Here is a 17,817-nt window from a genome sequence, read left to right on the forward strand (position 1 = left end):
GTGTAACTACTCATATTTTACTGAGAAAATGCCTTAAAACATTTATTAACAAATATATAACAATTAAAACATAAGTACAATCAAGCTACATTTAAGGTGTTTTTGTTCTAACCACAGCATAGTTAGTTTTGTAAATATACAAAATCATATTAGCTAGATTTGCTGATTTTATTATATTCTAACAATGTGTAATAACACGCAATGTGTGATGAAAATAATGTACTTTGAACATTATAATTTTGTAAAGGAACTTTGCCTTTGATTAATCGCATTTAAGGCAAATTAGATTTTTGCCAATTTGCCTTACTAGATTCATTTTTAATGTAATGTGTAATAACACAAAACATTAAGACATGATTTTTAAAGTTTATTATGCATTTATTATGATTGATACATGTAATACTGTTTTCCAGAGACACAATTAGTTGTCTATTGTTGATGCCCCAGTCATCAAGGCAAATAACTCTGTAGAGAAGAGCAGAGAAACAAACAGTTAGAGTCTGAACTGTTACCACAGTGCATTTGTCAGAACATCATAAATACAATAAATCCCAAGAATCAATAATGTACTTACATCCCAATGCTCCCAATTCTGGATTTCACGGTAGAGGGTGTTTCCTGGGCACTCTGTGGAATCGGCTTGCCTGTGTCCGTATAAGCTGTAAGTTGAGGCCAGGTCACCTCTGCTTATAGCGCAGTCTATGAAGTTGTACCGCACCATGTTCATTGCACTCGTGCTGGGGAGGGTGGAGGTATAATCTCCAATGAAGCAGACGCCATAGCTTATGGAGTTGTACCCATAAGCGTGGGCACCAACCCAATCCCAGCCGCGACCTTCATACATGTTTCCGTCAGAACCTGCAACAAAACTACAGGGGGACAAACAATGATTGTTATTATAAATTAAATTGCAATGATTCTGTACAGAACATAAAACACAGTTTAAAAGCTTTAGGCATACAGAGTATACAGAGTTGTCTAACAAATTGGAACTTTTCTAACTTGTATCCAATGTCAGACCATCCATTGGTTTGCTGGTGGTACTGCTGCATGGATCTCATGTCACTGGCACATTGATCAAAGGTGGTGCAAGGTCTGGAGGGTGAATATGTGTGGTGGATGAAAAGGTAGTACACAGGATAAGGCAGAAAGGAGGGCGAACCAATATAAGCTGCAGCGCCCCACTGAGACCTCGTTTTGATGCTGGGACAAGCTTTGGAGGGAAAAAAGCAATGTAAGAACACAGTATTGCTACTGACGGATTGCAAATCTGTCATAAATAAAGTGGATCACCTAAATGATATTAAATATTTCAAATTTAACAGTATAAAACAATGTAGGTATATTAAGTCAGAAAAATGTGTTTATTTAAATATATGTTTAAAATGTAAAATCAGTAATAAAGAAATATGTTTAATTACTTGCATAGACATGGACAAACTTGTCAAACCCATTGTTCACAACATCATCCAGCCTCTTCCTCTCAGACTCATTTAAGTTGCGGCGAACTGTTAGAGCCTGGACCACTTGGCTTTTCATCAAAGAGAAGCTGACGAGCTGTTTGAAGTTCTTCCTTCTGTTTTGACTGATCAGACGGGGTGATGCGTTCAACCCTGTGGCGTCAGGCTGGTGGCTGTAGTAACTCTTCAACAAGTCACTCAGTGATTGCTCACGAACGTTAGATGAGGCAGCCTCTGACCCGAGAATGAACCCATCCATACCGCCAGTTATTATGGCGTCTGTGGCCAATGAGGGCAAATCTTCATGAGTGTAGACCTTAGGGAATGAAATGTTATCCCAGAAACCTCTGGTGCCAAAAGGTATGCTGGATTGCTCATTCTTGATATGATGTAGAAGTGAGGCAACCAGGTTGTCGGTCAGAGTTAAAGGGTACAGGCCTTTGATGGTGGACTGCAGCCCAGCCTGAAGACCGAGGAGCATTGGGGCCAACGCCACATTTGAACCATCTATGGTCAGAACCACACCCTCTTCCTTACCCACCTGAGAAAGGCTGTGTTTAATGACCTTGATTACGTAGGAAATGACTGATGGATCTGCCGCAAGGTTGTGGGCATCACTGAGTTCACCGAGGAAACGCTTGGTGAGGTCGGTTTCAATGCCAGCAATTTTACGTAGACCTTTCACCACATCGAGCATCTGAAGTCCTGGATTTGCCTCTTCAATACTCTCCACAGCTCTGATGAAGTCCCTCATGTGCATTGTGGTGGTGGCTGATGGAAAACGAGGGGGGTACAGGAAACAAGAACAGTAACAATGTCAACCTTTAACAGTCCTGAAATTAATATATAAAAACAAGCATAAAATTTGTGCATCTCCACATTTAATGTAAATGAACATAAAATGTTGTTAACCCTTTTATAGTTCAGCACAGCGAGTAGAACATTGAATATATGTCTTACCTTCAGCAGCAAACACCACAAGCAAAGAAAGAAGCAAGCGCAAGTGCCAACCCATGATGACAGAACTTGAGATCACTGGACAGTCTCTTTTCACACAGTCCCGTTACGCACCTACCCCATTATAAAGATACCGCTTATGTAAGCTCACGCTGATAAACTGTGTTCTGTTATATAAAGATTTTGCTTTGAGAAAGTGACAGATGCTTCCAGTCTACCTCAAATAAACTTATATGTAACATTAACAATATAGTATTTTATTCATCTTTGTCAGTTTACATTAATAAAATATACTAATATACTTCTGATTTTAACAATATTTTAGTGAATGTTGAAATTTACATAAACTAAGATTAAGAAAATCTTTAGAAGTATTTTTCATTATTAGTTCATGCTCACTAATCTAGTTAACTCATGTTAACAAATTAAACTTTATTGTAAAGCATTACTCAGCTGTTTACATTCATGCATTCTGATATGTTTTCAAAAAGACAAAAAGAAAATGGAGAATAGCTACAATACCCATTTCAGAGCTTTCCATTTAAAATCAAATCTTAGAGAAAAGTGTTTTTTATTGCTAAAAATCTTTCAGATATGTTTAGTTTTCCAGCAAAGAAAGAATTTGTTTTTGGAAACCATGTTGACAGATATAAAGTGTTGCTTTTGGTCTTATTCTGTATCAAAGCAGCCTCTGATACGTTTCATCACAAGGTAATTTGCAGTTTATCACAAAAAAAAATTTACTTTGCGATACGTTTTATCAAAAGGTAAACAACCTAACCGGTTCACCAAGTAGAAAAATGGTTAGGTTTTTCATGGACATTTGGTAAAGTTTAAATCATATTTGATAAGGGTGAACTCAGGTAACAGTCTGAAAAAAATGTTAAGAGCTGATATTTGTACAGGTGTTTTTCTGCTCTGAACGTTGGAACTCACTATTTTATTTATTTATTTTTTAAAGATAAGAATTAAACTCGGATGTTTGCATCAGTACACTCTCACATTTACTTTAAAATCCACAAAATATTGTTTTGTACTGATGATTTTTAAATTCATCAGGAACTGACTGGTTCCAGTGTTACTTTGGTAAAAATGTATACAATTGTAACATTTGTTGATATTTTAATTTAGCTTTGTTTTTTGAGTTTTGCATCTAATATTTATATTTTATTTCATTTAAATGAACTATTTTAATAGTTTTAGTTAACAACACTGACTGGCTCGTGAAAAGTGGCAAATCCATTATTTGCTATTATTGTGGTAGAATTGTATTGTGTTGATGTTAAACTGTCCCCAGTTTAATGGCTTTTAGTATAAATATGTTAGCCTTAAGGTTAACTTTAAGCTAGTATGCTCCAAAACAATGACAAAAAATGCATTTACAAGATATAAGCATTAAAAACATACAATCTTTAACCTCCGCCAATATGGATCAGATTCTTAACTTTTTTGTCCAATCAAATGCTCTCTAGAATCCGAAGCGTCCCGCCCCCTACACTATAAATACACGCTGCAGCTGCAGCTGAAATCGTTCACTTGTTCACAGAGTTGTTTTTTTCTGTATGGTGAGTGGCACGTAGTGTACTATATAGGATATAGGGAACGATGCAGAGACTCGATTTCAGGGGCGAAAGAAGATTTTGCAGAGTGCACAGTCTGCTCCGGTCCAGAGACACAACAGCACGGAGCGGATCATATGCGTGAGTCGGCGCAAACCACAAAACTTATCGGGGCTATTCTACACAGAATGCAATGTTTCATTTATACCGATATGGATGAGATTAGGAGGAGAAACTGTTCGACAAACAACACTGACGAGTAGAAGAGATAGCACACTTTTTAAACTACACATCCTCAGCTTTTTGTTTTGCTCTAGTTGCATATTGAATCTAAAGGGGGAATCTATTTGACTCTGACTGTCATACGCTGTCAAATGCGGCTTTACCGAGCTCAACGGCGCTGGCCCAAGGTGTGATATAAACGAAACGCTATTGGCTATTTTAAAAGGGTTATTTGTTTAATCCTGATTATGGAATTTTTTTCCAAACTTTTCAAACTTTTTTCCGTCGGAAGAGCATGCAAGTCATAAAAATAAAAAATCATAAACAATAAGACCTGGAAAAAGTACGCAGGGTCTATTTTTCAAGTTGACTTGAAAATTTGAAAGGCAAAGTGAGCTTTAAGCAAAATACAGGAACGTGCAATAACGTTACCAACCAGCAGAGGGCACCAAGCACATGTTCATGACATGTACTGAAGAACTGTCACAAGCTGTTGACAATCCCCACTGACAACATGGGCTGCATCCAAATTACATACTTTCCCTACTCTCAGTCATGGGCGTTGGAAGCAAAATAAATGTGGTTGGTTTCCATTAATGTGATAACATTACAAAAGACAGCTGTTTAAACACGTTTCCAGTGGCGTAAGTGGTAAAGTGAGTAATTAGTGTTTTTTGATGCAAACGACCCGAGTTCGCATCCGCCTATTGCCGAAATCGCTCTTCTGCCTTTTCGAATCTCATTTTACATCGTAAAGGCATATAATCAAGTAAATAATCAAAAAGTTTGAATAAAGTATCGGGAAGGGTTAGGTGTATCTGAGCAGCAGATACGGTCAGATGCTTTCTTTACTTTGGTGTGTTTTGAGAGTGAAGCAGCCACAAAATGGAGTTTAATTAACATGCAGTGTTGTAGTGCAGGGTATATCCAAGTACACTGCGTATACCCACTTCTTTATCAGTCGGCTTTGCGTATACCCATCTCTAAATCCCCTCTGATGCACATCATACAATAGTCTCCTCTATTAGCCAAAATCATAACAGACCACCAGTGGCTAATCAAATCGCATATTAATAAATAAAAATATTCCCTAAACACACCCAGTAAAGACAGCAATGCGGTCAGGACCGTGGCACAATTTGCACAGCTTATAAACCAGAGCTATTGAATTGGCGGACTGCCAATCATCTTCATCTGGCCTGAGGGAAGAGTATGTGCAGGTCACATATACACTTTGAATTGTTTTTTGCACTTATTAGTTTGTCCACAAGGTGGCGCAACACTAGCCGAGGCATTCACAGCCGTAAAAGAAAAGGAAGAGGCACAACATCAAGAATCTATCAGAGACCGCCAATATAAATATACGGCAGCGTTGACAAGCGCTTGTGTGAGGGGATTATTAGATATCCACAACTCTAGTTTAAATGAGTGTAAAGACAGTGTTATTGGTCAAAACCTCTGGCGAGAAATAGTGCAGACCCTGGACACAGATGATTTTTAAATGGAGTATAATTTGAAAGGCTCCACGTTTGGCTGTACACATACACTGATGATTCAAGCAAGTGCGCCAGTAGCACTTAAACTGACACAAACACGTCTAAAACAGTTTTATAGGAACTAACAGTGACGTAAGTGTACGCTGATTGGCCAAACGCATACAAAACACCGGCTACCATTCCACTAACATGGAAAACAGTGATAACGGCAGTGCTGCTGGTGTGAATTCAACCAGGAAAATGGCTCGAGGGGCAAATTGGTTCCTAGAAACCACCATGCTGGCTAGTTCTTAGGACTAAGTTCTTAGAACTATGCAGCGTGAAAGTGCTTTTTGGCCTTATTTAAGCCATATATGATGCTGGTGTAGAACTGTTGATCGGAGCTAATGTGCCAGAAGCACTGGAGCCATGGCAGAACATTCGTAGTCAAGACACTGGTCCATGCGATATAAAGATCATGTTTGGATGGACAGTTAATGGACCAATTAAGCGAATGGATAAGCATGTTGTTGAAAACCATCCTCACATGACTGTTAATAGGATCACAGTTATGAAATCGAATGAGTTGTAGGAACAACAGTTCAAGGCTGACTTTCCTGAATGTGTTCAAGAGGAACAAATAGGATTGTCAAAGGAAGATCACTAATTCATGGATTTTGTGTCACATTTTGCAAAACTTATCAATGGCCATTATCACATTGGTCACATTGTGTCAAATGATACCAACACTAGGGGTCCCTGTACTAAGCACTAAAGATGCTGGACTGCTTTACGAGAGCACGGGGGCACAGATGTTGACAAGCCAATTATGTGCATTTGGTTGTGACACCTCCTCACAACCTTCCAACACCCAAGACTTACAACCTCACTCTCCAACATAAGGGAGAGCCACCAAAAGTTTCAGGTCACCTCAGCCGGAGCCTTTTCTCATCAAAACAGGAATAAAAACAGTCCTGGTAATCAACGGGAGCATACATTTTCCCAGTAAGGAAAAAAAGATAATATGGAGGTCACATCCTACCCAAAGGGGAGGTAACATGAGGATCATCCTATGGACTTACAGAAGGAAGTACCACATAGGGAAGATTCTCTGATGGGCTCCACACCGGGGAGAGTTACCGGACACAGAACCCAATAACAGACCATGTGTGTGTCTACGGGAGGCACTGAACCCAAGGGGCAAATCAGTGGAGTGCTACACATATGGGGCCACGAAGAGGAGCCACAATATATGGGGCACTAGCTCATTGCAGGAGTTTACTCAGGGGAAACTCTCTCATAATGAATTCTACAGCGAGTTCCTCTGCCAAACTATGCTATGTAAAAGGTGCTTAAGTGATGGAACGGTTGTCCAGGGTTCATGAGAAGGAACTGAACTTAATAAGCGCAATGCCATCTGAGATGGGGAAGGTGCTGTGTGCAAGCTCTACACTCTATCAGTCACTTGAATTCAAGAACTAGCTGAGAACTAGTTCAGAACCCTGAATGAAACTGGTTCTATTTGCAGCTTGTAGAATCTGGCAAATGTATTAGGTGTAGCCCAACCTGCAGTTCTACAGATGTCTGCTAGAGAGGCACTATTCGCTTAAGCTGATGAAGCAGCAACACCCCTGATTGAGTGAGCCCTCACTCCCAGTGGGCCTGATAATCCATCAGGATCGCATCCACAAAACTGTAGGAGATCCTCTGTTTAGAGACAGCATTCCCCTTCTACTGTCTTCCAAAGCAGACAAAGAGCTGTTCAATCTTAAACTCCGTGTGCATTCCAAATAAATGTGCAGGGCTTGCACTGGGCACAACAGAGACAGGTCAGGGTCCTCCCAGTGGGATAGCTTGCAAGATTGCCACCTGATCCCTGGAGGGCGTGATGGGATCCTTGGGTACATATCCAGGATGGAGTCTCAGGACAACATGAGAGTCTGCTGGACTGAGTTCTAGGCATGATTCGTTAACAGAGAGGGCTTGAAGATCCCACACCCACTTGATAGAAGTGAGCGCAGTCAGGAAGGCCATCTTCGTGGAGAGGGCACTAAGATCAACTGCCAAGATCAAGAGGCTTGAACGGCTCTCTCTGTAGGGCCTGAAGGACCACTGAGAGACCCAAGAGGTAATGAGGCGTGATCTTGGGGGATTTAACATCCAGGCACCTCTTAGAAATCTGACAACTAGATTGTGCTTCCCTACCAATCTGTCATCTACAGTGCAATAGCAGCCACATACATTTTAAGTGTAGAAGCAAACAGGTGGCTGTCCATGTCTTCTTAAAGGAAGGAAAGCAGTGATCAGATGGCAGGGAAAGAACACCAATCAACATGGGACCAAACATGGAGGTTCTAGAGGTCTGGGCGCAGGTGCCAGATTGTGTCCCTCCCCTGCGAGAGAAGGTCCCTTCTCAGGGGAAATTGCCAGGGGTTAGCTGATATCAATAGCATAGGCTGCGAGAAACAAGTCTTGTTGGGCCAGAACGGCGCCACTAGCAAGAACTGTTCTCTGTTCTCCCTGACTTTGCACAGGGTCTGTGCGATGAGGCTCATTAGGGGAAATGCATATTTGCAATTAGAATGTGAATATCCACTTCCCTGAGAGAAGCAAGGGCAGCCTCTGCTACTTTCATAAAGATGGTTGAGTGGAGCAGGGGCACCATGGTAGGAGGTAAAATGTCCTTTGGAGCATATAGTGCCTTGTCCGCTAAGTCTGTCAAACAAGGCACCAACAGATGAGGGAACCAACATGCGTTGCGCTGGCTGGATGATGGACCTGTTGCATCTGTGTCCAAATGACTGTGTCTGAGCAGGCTCTGATACATGGTTTCGGCATCTGGCCATTGCAAATGGGAGGGCCAAAACGCAGAGTGTGTGTGTAACCCGAGGAAACGAGAGGTATCCGCTTCTTGCAGATAGATGCTGCATTCGGCTCCAAAAAATAAAAAGACTGAGCAAATGGCATTTGGCTTATTTATACCTGGATGTCCAGGGTATGGTCAGCTATGCAAAATTTGCTCACCAATTTAATTGGCCTTTTCTCAGTGATGTCAGTGCTGTTTGGCCTCCCAAGAGTGACTCCTAGTGTTCATCATTCGTCACAACATCAACTAACTAAAAGGGAAACTTCATTTTTTCGCGACTGAAGAAAGAAAGGCATGAGCATCTTGGATGATGTGGGGGTGAGTAAATTGTCAGGAAATTGTTATTCTGGAAGTAAACTAGTCCTTTAAGCCTGATCACTTCAGTACACCATTGTCTGGTCTCGTCATTCATACATGGACACTTGCCTGACTACCTATCTGCATTCAGCTCCCCAGTCTGGCTCACAAACACCACTGGATCCATACCTGCTAAAGATAAGACTGTTATTCTCTGCCATTACCTCTTCATTGACCAATTTACCAGTTACTCACCTGCTATTCACATTTACCTGCCACAACCAGCAATAAAACCTGTTGTTTGGATATACCTTTGTTGCATTCTTCTGTTTTATGACAACCATTTGGTATTAGACATGATCACATTATCATTAATAAAAATATAATTAAACAATTTTGTGTCACTCAGGTTGGCTTTATGTTAGACTTTGCTATCCACACACGCACATATTTGAGGTGTATTAATTATGCACTATTTATTAATTCTAACCACATAGTTTTGTAAATATACAAAATTGTACAGTGAGGTGGTGATGTGTCTGGTCAAAATGATGTACTTAAACATTATTTTGTATTATTATTTTGTAAAGGAACTTTGTTTTTGACCAAAAGTATTGAAGGCAAATTCAATACTTTTCCAGTTTGCCTTAAATAACTTGAATAGAATAATTTATTATGTGATGTGTAATAACACACACACACACACACACACACACACAAAATGATATGATTTTTTAAATGCAGGAATTAATGATACATGTAATACATGTACTGTTTTCCAGAGACACAATTAGTTGTCCATTGTTGATGCCACAGTCATCAAGGCAAATAACTCTGTAGAGAAAAGCTGAGCAACACAGTTGTCCGCCGAGAGCACAGATCAGTGGCCGAGAGCGCGTCTGACTAACAAATAAACCACAAGCTCTTATATCAGTGTTCTTGTTAATGTTCTGGTTATTTTGTTTTAGTGTACAGTTTGTTAATTTTGTGCAACGCTCAGCTGTGGGCTATGACTAATTTCGTGGGCGATGCAGATTAAAAATAATTTAAATACAGAAATGTATCGAATCCCATCAATATATAACTCAGACGTGCTCTTTTCACTCAGTTTATTTTCGTGAATCGACGTTCAGGGACGTTTGATGACAGCAGCCGAGATGTGCAGCCTTCGTATGATGCAGTCGTTTGTTTAAGAGGCACCCATATATGTGACCCTGGACCACAAAAGCAGTCATAAGGATACATTTTTCGAAATTAGGATTTATACATCATCTGAAAGTAATGTATAAAGTAAGTAAGTAAGTAAATAAATAAGCTTTCAATTGATGTTTGGTTTGTTAGGATAGGACAATAATTGGCCAAGGTACAACTATTTGGAATCTGAGGGTGCAAAAAAATCAAAATATTGAGAAAATCACCTTTAAAGTTGTCCAAATAAAGTTCTAAGCAATACATATAATCAAAAATTAAGTTCTGATATATTTACAGTAAGAATTTTACTAAGTATCTTAATGGAACATGATCTTCACTTAATTTCCTAATGTTTTTTGGCATAAAAGAAAAATCAATAATTTTGACCCATACAATGTACCTTTAATAGTGCCTGTTAGCTGCTTAAAGAGCGAGATGGCGTGCCGTGGCATGGCGTGGCCTTGAATGCCTTAATTATGTCAACTGGCTCCAGTGTCTCTGTAAGTTCTTGCTCAAACATCAGCAACGAGAGGCAATTTAGTCTTTCTGTGAGTATGGTTGCTGTTTTTCTGGATTTGATTCAGTTCACTACTGAAAACAGGCTATCCTGTCCCATACAGTTTTATGTGTCTTTTTTGCTCCAACAAATAACATTATGATTTAAAGAATGCATGTTTTATGTTAGAGTTTGTTTTCATTTTCAAAACAATTAAGTATGATAGAGAGGCTACACAAAAACAGAAGAAATCAGAATGGGGACAAACACTTTTCCACAGCACACTATACATATACGTATATACACACAGTCTAAAGCCAGGGGTTAGCTACCAAAGCAGTGTAAGATTTGTAAATATACATAATTACATTAGCTAGATTTGCTGATTTTATTATATTCTAACAATGTAAAAATAAGGCACGTTGTGTCTGATCAAAATAATGTACTTGAATGTTCAAAATACTTGAATGCGATTTTATAAAGGACCAAAAAAGGACATTTTGATTATATCAATTTGCCTTAAATTACTTGACCATATTAATTTGTAATGTAAAGTGTAATAAAAAACAAAAAAACAATAGACATGATTTTAAAAGAGAATTTATTATGCATTTATTATGATTGATACATGTAATACATGTACTGTTTTCCAGAGACACAATTAGTTGTCCATTGTTGATGCCCCAGTCATCAAGGCAAATAACTCTGTAGAGAAGAGCAGAGAAACAAACAGTTAGAGTCTAAACTGTTACCACAATGCATTTGGAGAAGTCAGAACCTCATGAATACAATAAATCCCAATAATCAATTTTTTTTTTTTACCTCCCAATTCTCCCAGTTCTGGATTTCACGGTAGAGGGTGTTTCCTGGGCACTCTGTGGAACTGCCTTGCCTGTGTCCGTATAAGTTGTAAGCTGAGGACAGGCCACCTCTGCCTATAGCGCAGCTTGTGAAGTCGTACCGCACCATGTTCATTGCACTTGTGATGGGGAGGGTGGAGGTATAATCTCCAACGAAACATACGCCATAGCCTTTGGAGTTGTACCCAGAAGTGTGGGCACCAACCCAATTCCAGCCGCGACCTTCATACATGTTTCCGTCAGAACCTGCAACAAAACTTTAGGGGGACAAACAATGATAGTTATTAGAAACTAAACTGCAGTGATTCTGTACAGCACACGAAACAGTTCAAATGGCTTTATGGTACAGAATGTTGCCTAACAAATTGGGACTTTTCTAACCTGTATCCAATGTCAGACCATCCATTGGTTTGCTGGTGGTACTTCTGCATGGATCTCATGTCACTGGCACATTGATCAAAAGTGGTGCAAGGCCTGGAGGGTGAATATGTGTGGTGGATGAAAAGGTATGGTACAGGAAGAGACAGATAGGAGGGCGAACCAATAAAAGCTGCAGCGCCCCACTGAGACCTCGTTTTGATGCTGGGACAAGCTTTGGAGGGAAAAAAAGCAACGTAAGAACACAGTATTGCTACTGACAGATTGCAAATCTGTCATAAATAAAGTGGATCACCTAAATGATATTAAATATTTCAAACTTAACAGTATAAAACAATATAGATATATTGAGTCAGAAAATGTATTTATATGTTTAAAATGTTTTTATTAACATCAGTAATAAAGAAATATGTCTACTTACTTGCATAGACATGGACAAATTTGTCAAACCCTTCGTTCACAACATCATCCAGCCTCTTCCTCTCAGACTCATTTAAATTGCGGCGAACTGTTAGAGCCTGGACCAGTTGGCTTTTCATCAAAGAGAAGCTGACGAGCTGTTTGAAGTTCTTCCTTCTGTTTTGACTGATCAGACGGGGCGATGCGTTCAACCCTGTGGCGTCAGGCTGGTGGCTGTAGTAACTCTTCAACAAGTCACTCAGTGATTGCTCACGAACGTTAGATGAGGCAGCCTCCGACCCGAGAATGAACCCGTCCATACCACCAGTTATTATGGCGTCTGTGGCCAATGAGGGCAAATCTTCGTGAGTGTAGATCTTAGGTGATGAAATGTTATCCCAGAAACCTCTGGTGCCAAAAGGAATGCTGGATTGCTCATTCTTGATATGATGTAGAAGTGAGGCAACCAGGTTTTCGGTCAGAGTTAAAGGGTAAAGGCCTTGGAAGTTGGACTGCAGCCCAGCCTGAAGACCGAGGAGCATTGGGGCCAACGCCACATTTGAACCATCTATGGTCAGAACCACACCCTCTTCCTTACCCACCTGAGAAAGTCTGTGTTTAATGACCTTGCTTACGTAGGAAATGACTGATGGATCTGCCGCAAGGTTGTGGGCATCACTGAGTTCACCGAGATAACGCTTGGTGAGGTCGGTTTCAATGCCAGCAACTTTACGTAGACCTTTCACCACATCGAGCATCTGAAGTCCTGGATTCGCAGCTTCAATACTCTCCACAGCTTTGATGAAGTCCCTTATGTGCATTGTGGTGGTGGCTGATGCAAAACGAGAGGGAAAAACACAGAAAACAAGAACATTTTAATAGTAACAATGTCAACCTTATTGACAATCCTGAAATTAATATATAAACACAAACATACAATTTGTGCATCGCCACATTTGACGTCAGTGAGCATAAAATGTTGTAGGTTCTTATGTTTTGTTATGAACCTAGGATGACCCAGAGCAATATTTTAAATAATAATGAATACATTTTGGTCTGTTACTCAAAGCTCTCGTACAGCTTCTGAAGAGTTGAAAGTCACATAATAAACAACAAATCAGTTGTAATTCAGTATGACTTACCTTCGGCAGCAAACACCACAAGCACAAAAAGAAGCAAGCGTACGTGCCAACCCATGATGACAGAACTTGAGAGCACTGGACGGTCTCTGTTCACACAGTCTCGTTATGCACCTACCCTGCACCTCATACGCATTTATAAAGACATGCAAATGCTTACATCAGCACGTGCTGATAAACTGTGTTCTATTATATAAAGATTTAGCTTTGGGAAAGTAACAGATGCTTCCAGTCTACCTCAAACAAACTTACAGCTGAACAAACCAAAACCCAAAAACAAAATATTTTTTAAAGTTGCTGCATGTATTTTTTTTTTTATTGTACCAAAGCATAAAAACAACATAATACATAGGCAGATATTTAGGAATTATGTTAAAACGTTCATAAACTGCATTTGTTGTTATTTTACATTGTTCTCTGAGGTCTTATACTGCTAGTTTGATTTTATATATTATATATATATTATATATTATTGAATATATATATTTTATATATTCTATATATGCAATTTTGCCCATCATGAAACCTGTGAGGAAGGTGAGATTTTGTATAACTCCTTCATTTATTTTACATTAAGCCTTAAAGTTGTGCATAATTAAGGGCATGGCCACTTCAGTGACAGGTGGATTGCTGCTTTGCCCTACAAAGCAAAAGACTCGTTAGAGTGTGAAACTGAAAAAATGGCTTTAAAGATTTTTATTTTTCCAGAAAAAATAATTACAGGTAGGAAATCTGGCAATTAGATGTTTTAATGAAAATGATCTCAAACTTTTTGTCACTATTTTGAAGTTATTGTACTCCTTTGCATTGTCTGCAAAAACTGAGATGTCACGCCAAGGTAAAAGGCAGTAACTACCACATTATATACAATATTTGGGTGCTGATCACCATTCACAGAATCATTATAGTAACATCTGTATAAAATCTAGTGAGCATTCGTTATCTCATAGGCTATATTGTGATTTAATTTTTCTTCTTACTGTAACAACCAGACTAAAAGTTAAACGTGAGTGAATACCTTTTTGCAGCCAATTTATTTGCAATGTTCGCTAACATTAAAGGATGCAAGACATACTTAGCATACTGTTTTACATCTAATTAAATGAAAATAGCCTAATCTATAAGAACAATGGTGGATTAATGAACGGCAGCAAGTAGGAATAATGCTCAGAATGGTTGTGAATTAAACATCCACGATTACGTTAATTGCCATGGATTTTTTCGAGTTACAAGAAAAGGTAGAAAAGGGATTTAACTGCAAACTGTTACTGATTTTATGTGTAATACATGCTGACACAGCATTCCAGTCCTCACACGTGTAGAAGTGGGCAGCCCCAGACTGACAGCTGGCACTGAGTGAATAATCTGCATTATAAAAAGAAAAAAAAAACTTTAAAGATTATTTACGATTAATTATTGTTGCCAAGGTATCTAATCGTTGCTTGCTTACAGTGCTTTATGGAGCAGTTTGTTAGATCGTGATCTATCTAATTTGTTTGTCTAATGAAGTGCCGACCGATGTATGAAAGTCAACAAGTTAGGCTACACCGTAATTTAAAAGCGGCAGACTTTAATGGACAGTAAAACAAAGGCAGAATAGCGTATAACTCCAGGGCGGCACAGTAATATTGATGAACGGATAAACAAATGCAGAGCACCGTAACTCAATTTGAGCGTTCCATAAAAAGAGCGGTAACTGATGTAATGTGTTCTGCCTTGGTTTCTCCTGGGCTTTTCTCACGGCAGCACTGCTGTCACTATTGTCGAGTAAGGCTTGGAGTCGATTCCAAAAAGAATCGATTCCGAGATTCCGAGGCGTTGGGAATCATGAGTCGATTCCAAAGTTTGGAAGCCTTGCTCACCAATAGTTATTAGAAGTCCAATTCGTTTCCACGAAAAGGTTCTTTCGGATATATCGTTTTAATGAACCAGTTCAGAAATGATTCAAAAGTTATTTTACGGTGGAATGGCCTTATATTGTGACAGAATAGATCATGACGTGATCGAGGGTCTTCATTCTATTTCCATCTTAAATAAAATGCTATTTTTAACCTTTCTATCAGCCAATGATAATTCTGAAAAAAAACGGCGAGAGCACAGATCAATGGCCGAGAGCGCATCTGATTTGACAGATAAACCATGAGCTCTTATATTAGTGTTGCTGTTCTGGTTATTTTGTTTCAGTGTACAGTTTGCTAATTTTGCGCAAAACACACCATTGAAGTACACATCATTCAGCTGAACTGTGCCTTGTTCCATTCATGCAATAAATGCATATCCACTCCTGCATTGTGAGCTATGACTAATTTCATGTGCAATGCAGACAAAATTACAATTTAAATACAGAAATGTATGATAATTTTTAAAAATAAACTTATTATGATTAGGCTACTTTCTAATACCTTTATATCCTACAGTCATGGCGAAATTAGGTTCCTCCACTCTATAAAAAACAAGAATCGTAAAGAATCGCAAACAACAGTGAGGAATCGATTCTTGGAATCGAGTCTCATCGATTCCAGAACCAGGAATCGGAATCGGACTCGATTCCAAAATTTTCGGAATCGCACAGCCCTACTGTCGAGTTAGGCGGGCGTGGTTTCAGCAACTAGGCACATCAGCTTCACCCACGTCCCACCTTTTTGCCCATTTTATAAAAACCATGGACTGTAAAAAACTACGTCCATGTTTTTTACAGTCTATGGTTTTTATAGGTGAGGCAATTTTTTTTTTTATAGCTGAGGCAAGTTCTTGAAGGGCAAAATTAGCTATACAGACCAAACCACTTTTTGTACCAGACTGTAAACATATTTTTTCTGCTGTAAAGTTGGGCATTTTAACAAGGGATTGACTCCCTTTTAGAGCAAGTCTCTAGCGGCCAGTCGATGAATTGCAGTTTTAGTCACTTCTGTGTTGGCTTCAAGAGGGAGACCGGGAGGTTGCCGCTTGGTAAAAACATATAAATGCTCAGTATATATCAAACGGTCTGGAACAGACGATGCAATAGTGGTAAAAAACCTTTACTCAAACTTACGTGTTGAGACATTACTGTTGGATCCACCCTAGTCAGACTTAGCACAGCAAAATCTTTTACCTTCAGTGTCAGTCTCTGAACATTCTGCATCATACTGTCTTATTTAAAAATGAATCCACAGTAAAACAAACGCGATCTGAAGCTCTTTCCTAATTTTACCTCATGTGTTCCCCAGAGCGGAGTCATCCTGTGTTTTTGTCTGTCTAGTATTTCCTCTCTACTACTATATGCGGCATCAGTAGGCGGGGCTAAACAGGCAGTGATGATGAATGAGGCGTTGATCTTCTCCTGAAGAGATGAGATTTTGCCTCACTATTACGTCATAAAGTGGCACATTCCAAAACGAGTCATTCTCTGGCCTTGGTTTTACTAAAAGCTGTTTTCAAACTAACAAGAAAGTTTTGAAACTTACAGGATGTTTTATAGTACATTGACCTGTTAAATGTCAAAAGGTCAAGGGGAATTTGATTTCTCAGTTCATGACTCCTGTAAGATTGCATACTTGTTTCTTCAAAAAACAGCACTAATTCCAGTTATTCTATTTTGAAGATGTACATTCCATGGCAGAATGTCTGTTTTAATTTTTTGTCTGTGCAATTCCACCCACTGACACTTTAACGACACCCAGGGTTGCCGGAGATTGGAAAATAGTGTATCACACCCATGAAAACCAGCAAACGAACTGGGTCAGACCTAAAAAGCTGCAGCATCAATCTAAAAAGCTCTAAGACCAGAGGCATATTAAAATGTGGATAAATCAACTCGTTGCCTTTTCACTGTCAGTTGCGCTTCTGTCTGTTGCATGTCCTCAATGTGACAACCCACGTGAGTTCAATATTTTGAATTTGGACTGCAGTGCCCATTTTACCCATTAGCTGTCAATATTACATACTGCACCTTTAATGGACATCACAAAAAGTGTACTGTATTGTGTTAAGTGTTGTATGGGGGAAATTTACTTAATTTGGGACTTAAACCATTATTTAAAGAGACTTAAATATGGAAATAAGTTTCCACTGTTCATGTAAAATCTCTAAAACCATTAGTGCTTCTTGTGAGTGAGTGGAAACTATTGATAAAGGCTCTATTTTTACATTCTTTCAAAGCAGCCTTTCATATGTATTTTACATTGTGATACAGTTTATCACAAAGTAATTTACCTTGTGATATGTTTTATCAGAAGGTAAACAACCTAACAAGTTCAGCAAACAGAAAAATAGTTAATTTTTTTCTTGGAAATATGGAAAAGATAAAATCTTATTTGATAGGAGTGAATTCAGGTACACTGGGGAAATTTTAGCATGGGGCTGATAGCTAGGGAAAAATGTCACAATTCTCCTGAATTAACCCCTGAATAAATGTTTTTTTTTTAAAGTGTCTCAGGGTTGCTGCAGGATTTTTAAGATCAAATTTAAGACTTTTTAAGACCTGCACAAATAAAATTAATACCATATGAGCAGGGGAGGGCAATGTCTGTGGTTAAA

At 39.1% G+C, this 17,817-nt stretch overlaps 2 protein-coding genes and 1 long non-coding RNA gene across 5 annotated transcripts; 1 reads left to right on the plus strand and 2 right to left on the minus strand.

The window, feature by feature from the left end:
• Positions 1–354: 354 nt before the first annotated feature.
• LOC127162998 (N-acetylmuramoyl-L-alanine amidase-like) lies at positions 355–2,547 on the minus strand. The gene is made up of 5 exons (XM_051105981.1): positions 2,421–2,547; positions 1,422–2,231; positions 1,003–1,213; positions 575–869; positions 355–465 (listed from the first exon to the last, which is right to left on the minus strand). Exons 1-5 carry the CDS (start codon positions 2,473–2,475, stop codon positions 451–453), a joined length of 1,386 nt encoding a protein of 461 aa, XP_050961938.1. The 5' UTR covers positions 2,476–2,547; the 3' UTR covers positions 355–450.
• Positions 355–13,453, minus strand: pglyrp6 (peptidoglycan recognition protein 6). 3 transcript variants are annotated; one of them, XM_051105979.1, is made up of 5 exons: positions 13,303–13,453; positions 12,183–12,992; positions 11,765–11,975; positions 11,346–11,640; positions 355–465 (listed from the first exon to the last, which is right to left on the minus strand). In XM_051105979.1, exons 1-5 carry the CDS (start codon positions 13,355–13,357, stop codon positions 451–453), a joined length of 1,386 nt encoding a protein of 461 aa, XP_050961936.1. In that variant the 5' UTR covers positions 13,358–13,453; the 3' UTR covers positions 355–450. The 3 variants fall into 3 exon arrangements, with proteins under 3 accessions (XP_050961936.1, XP_050961937.1, XP_050961934.1); XM_051105980.1 differs by lacking the exon at positions 355–465 and adding an exon at positions 9,583–9,670; XM_051105977.1 differs by lacking the exon at positions 355–465 and adding an exon at positions 11,108–11,228.
• On the plus strand, positions 1,771–12,732 carry LOC127162999 (uncharacterized). The gene is made up of 2 exons (XR_007827436.1): positions 1,771–1,869; positions 12,631–12,732. It is a non-coding gene; the product is annotated as an uncharacterized LOC127162999 (long non-coding RNA).
• Positions 13,454–17,817: the final 4,364 nt, after the last annotated feature.

The sequence above is a fragment of the Labeo rohita genome, chromosome 3 (genome assembly GCF_022985175.1).
Source record: "Labeo rohita strain BAU-BD-2019 chromosome 3, IGBB_LRoh.1.0, whole genome shotgun sequence".
Taxonomy (NCBI): Eukaryota; Metazoa; Chordata; class Actinopteri; order Cypriniformes; family Cyprinidae; genus Labeo; species Labeo rohita.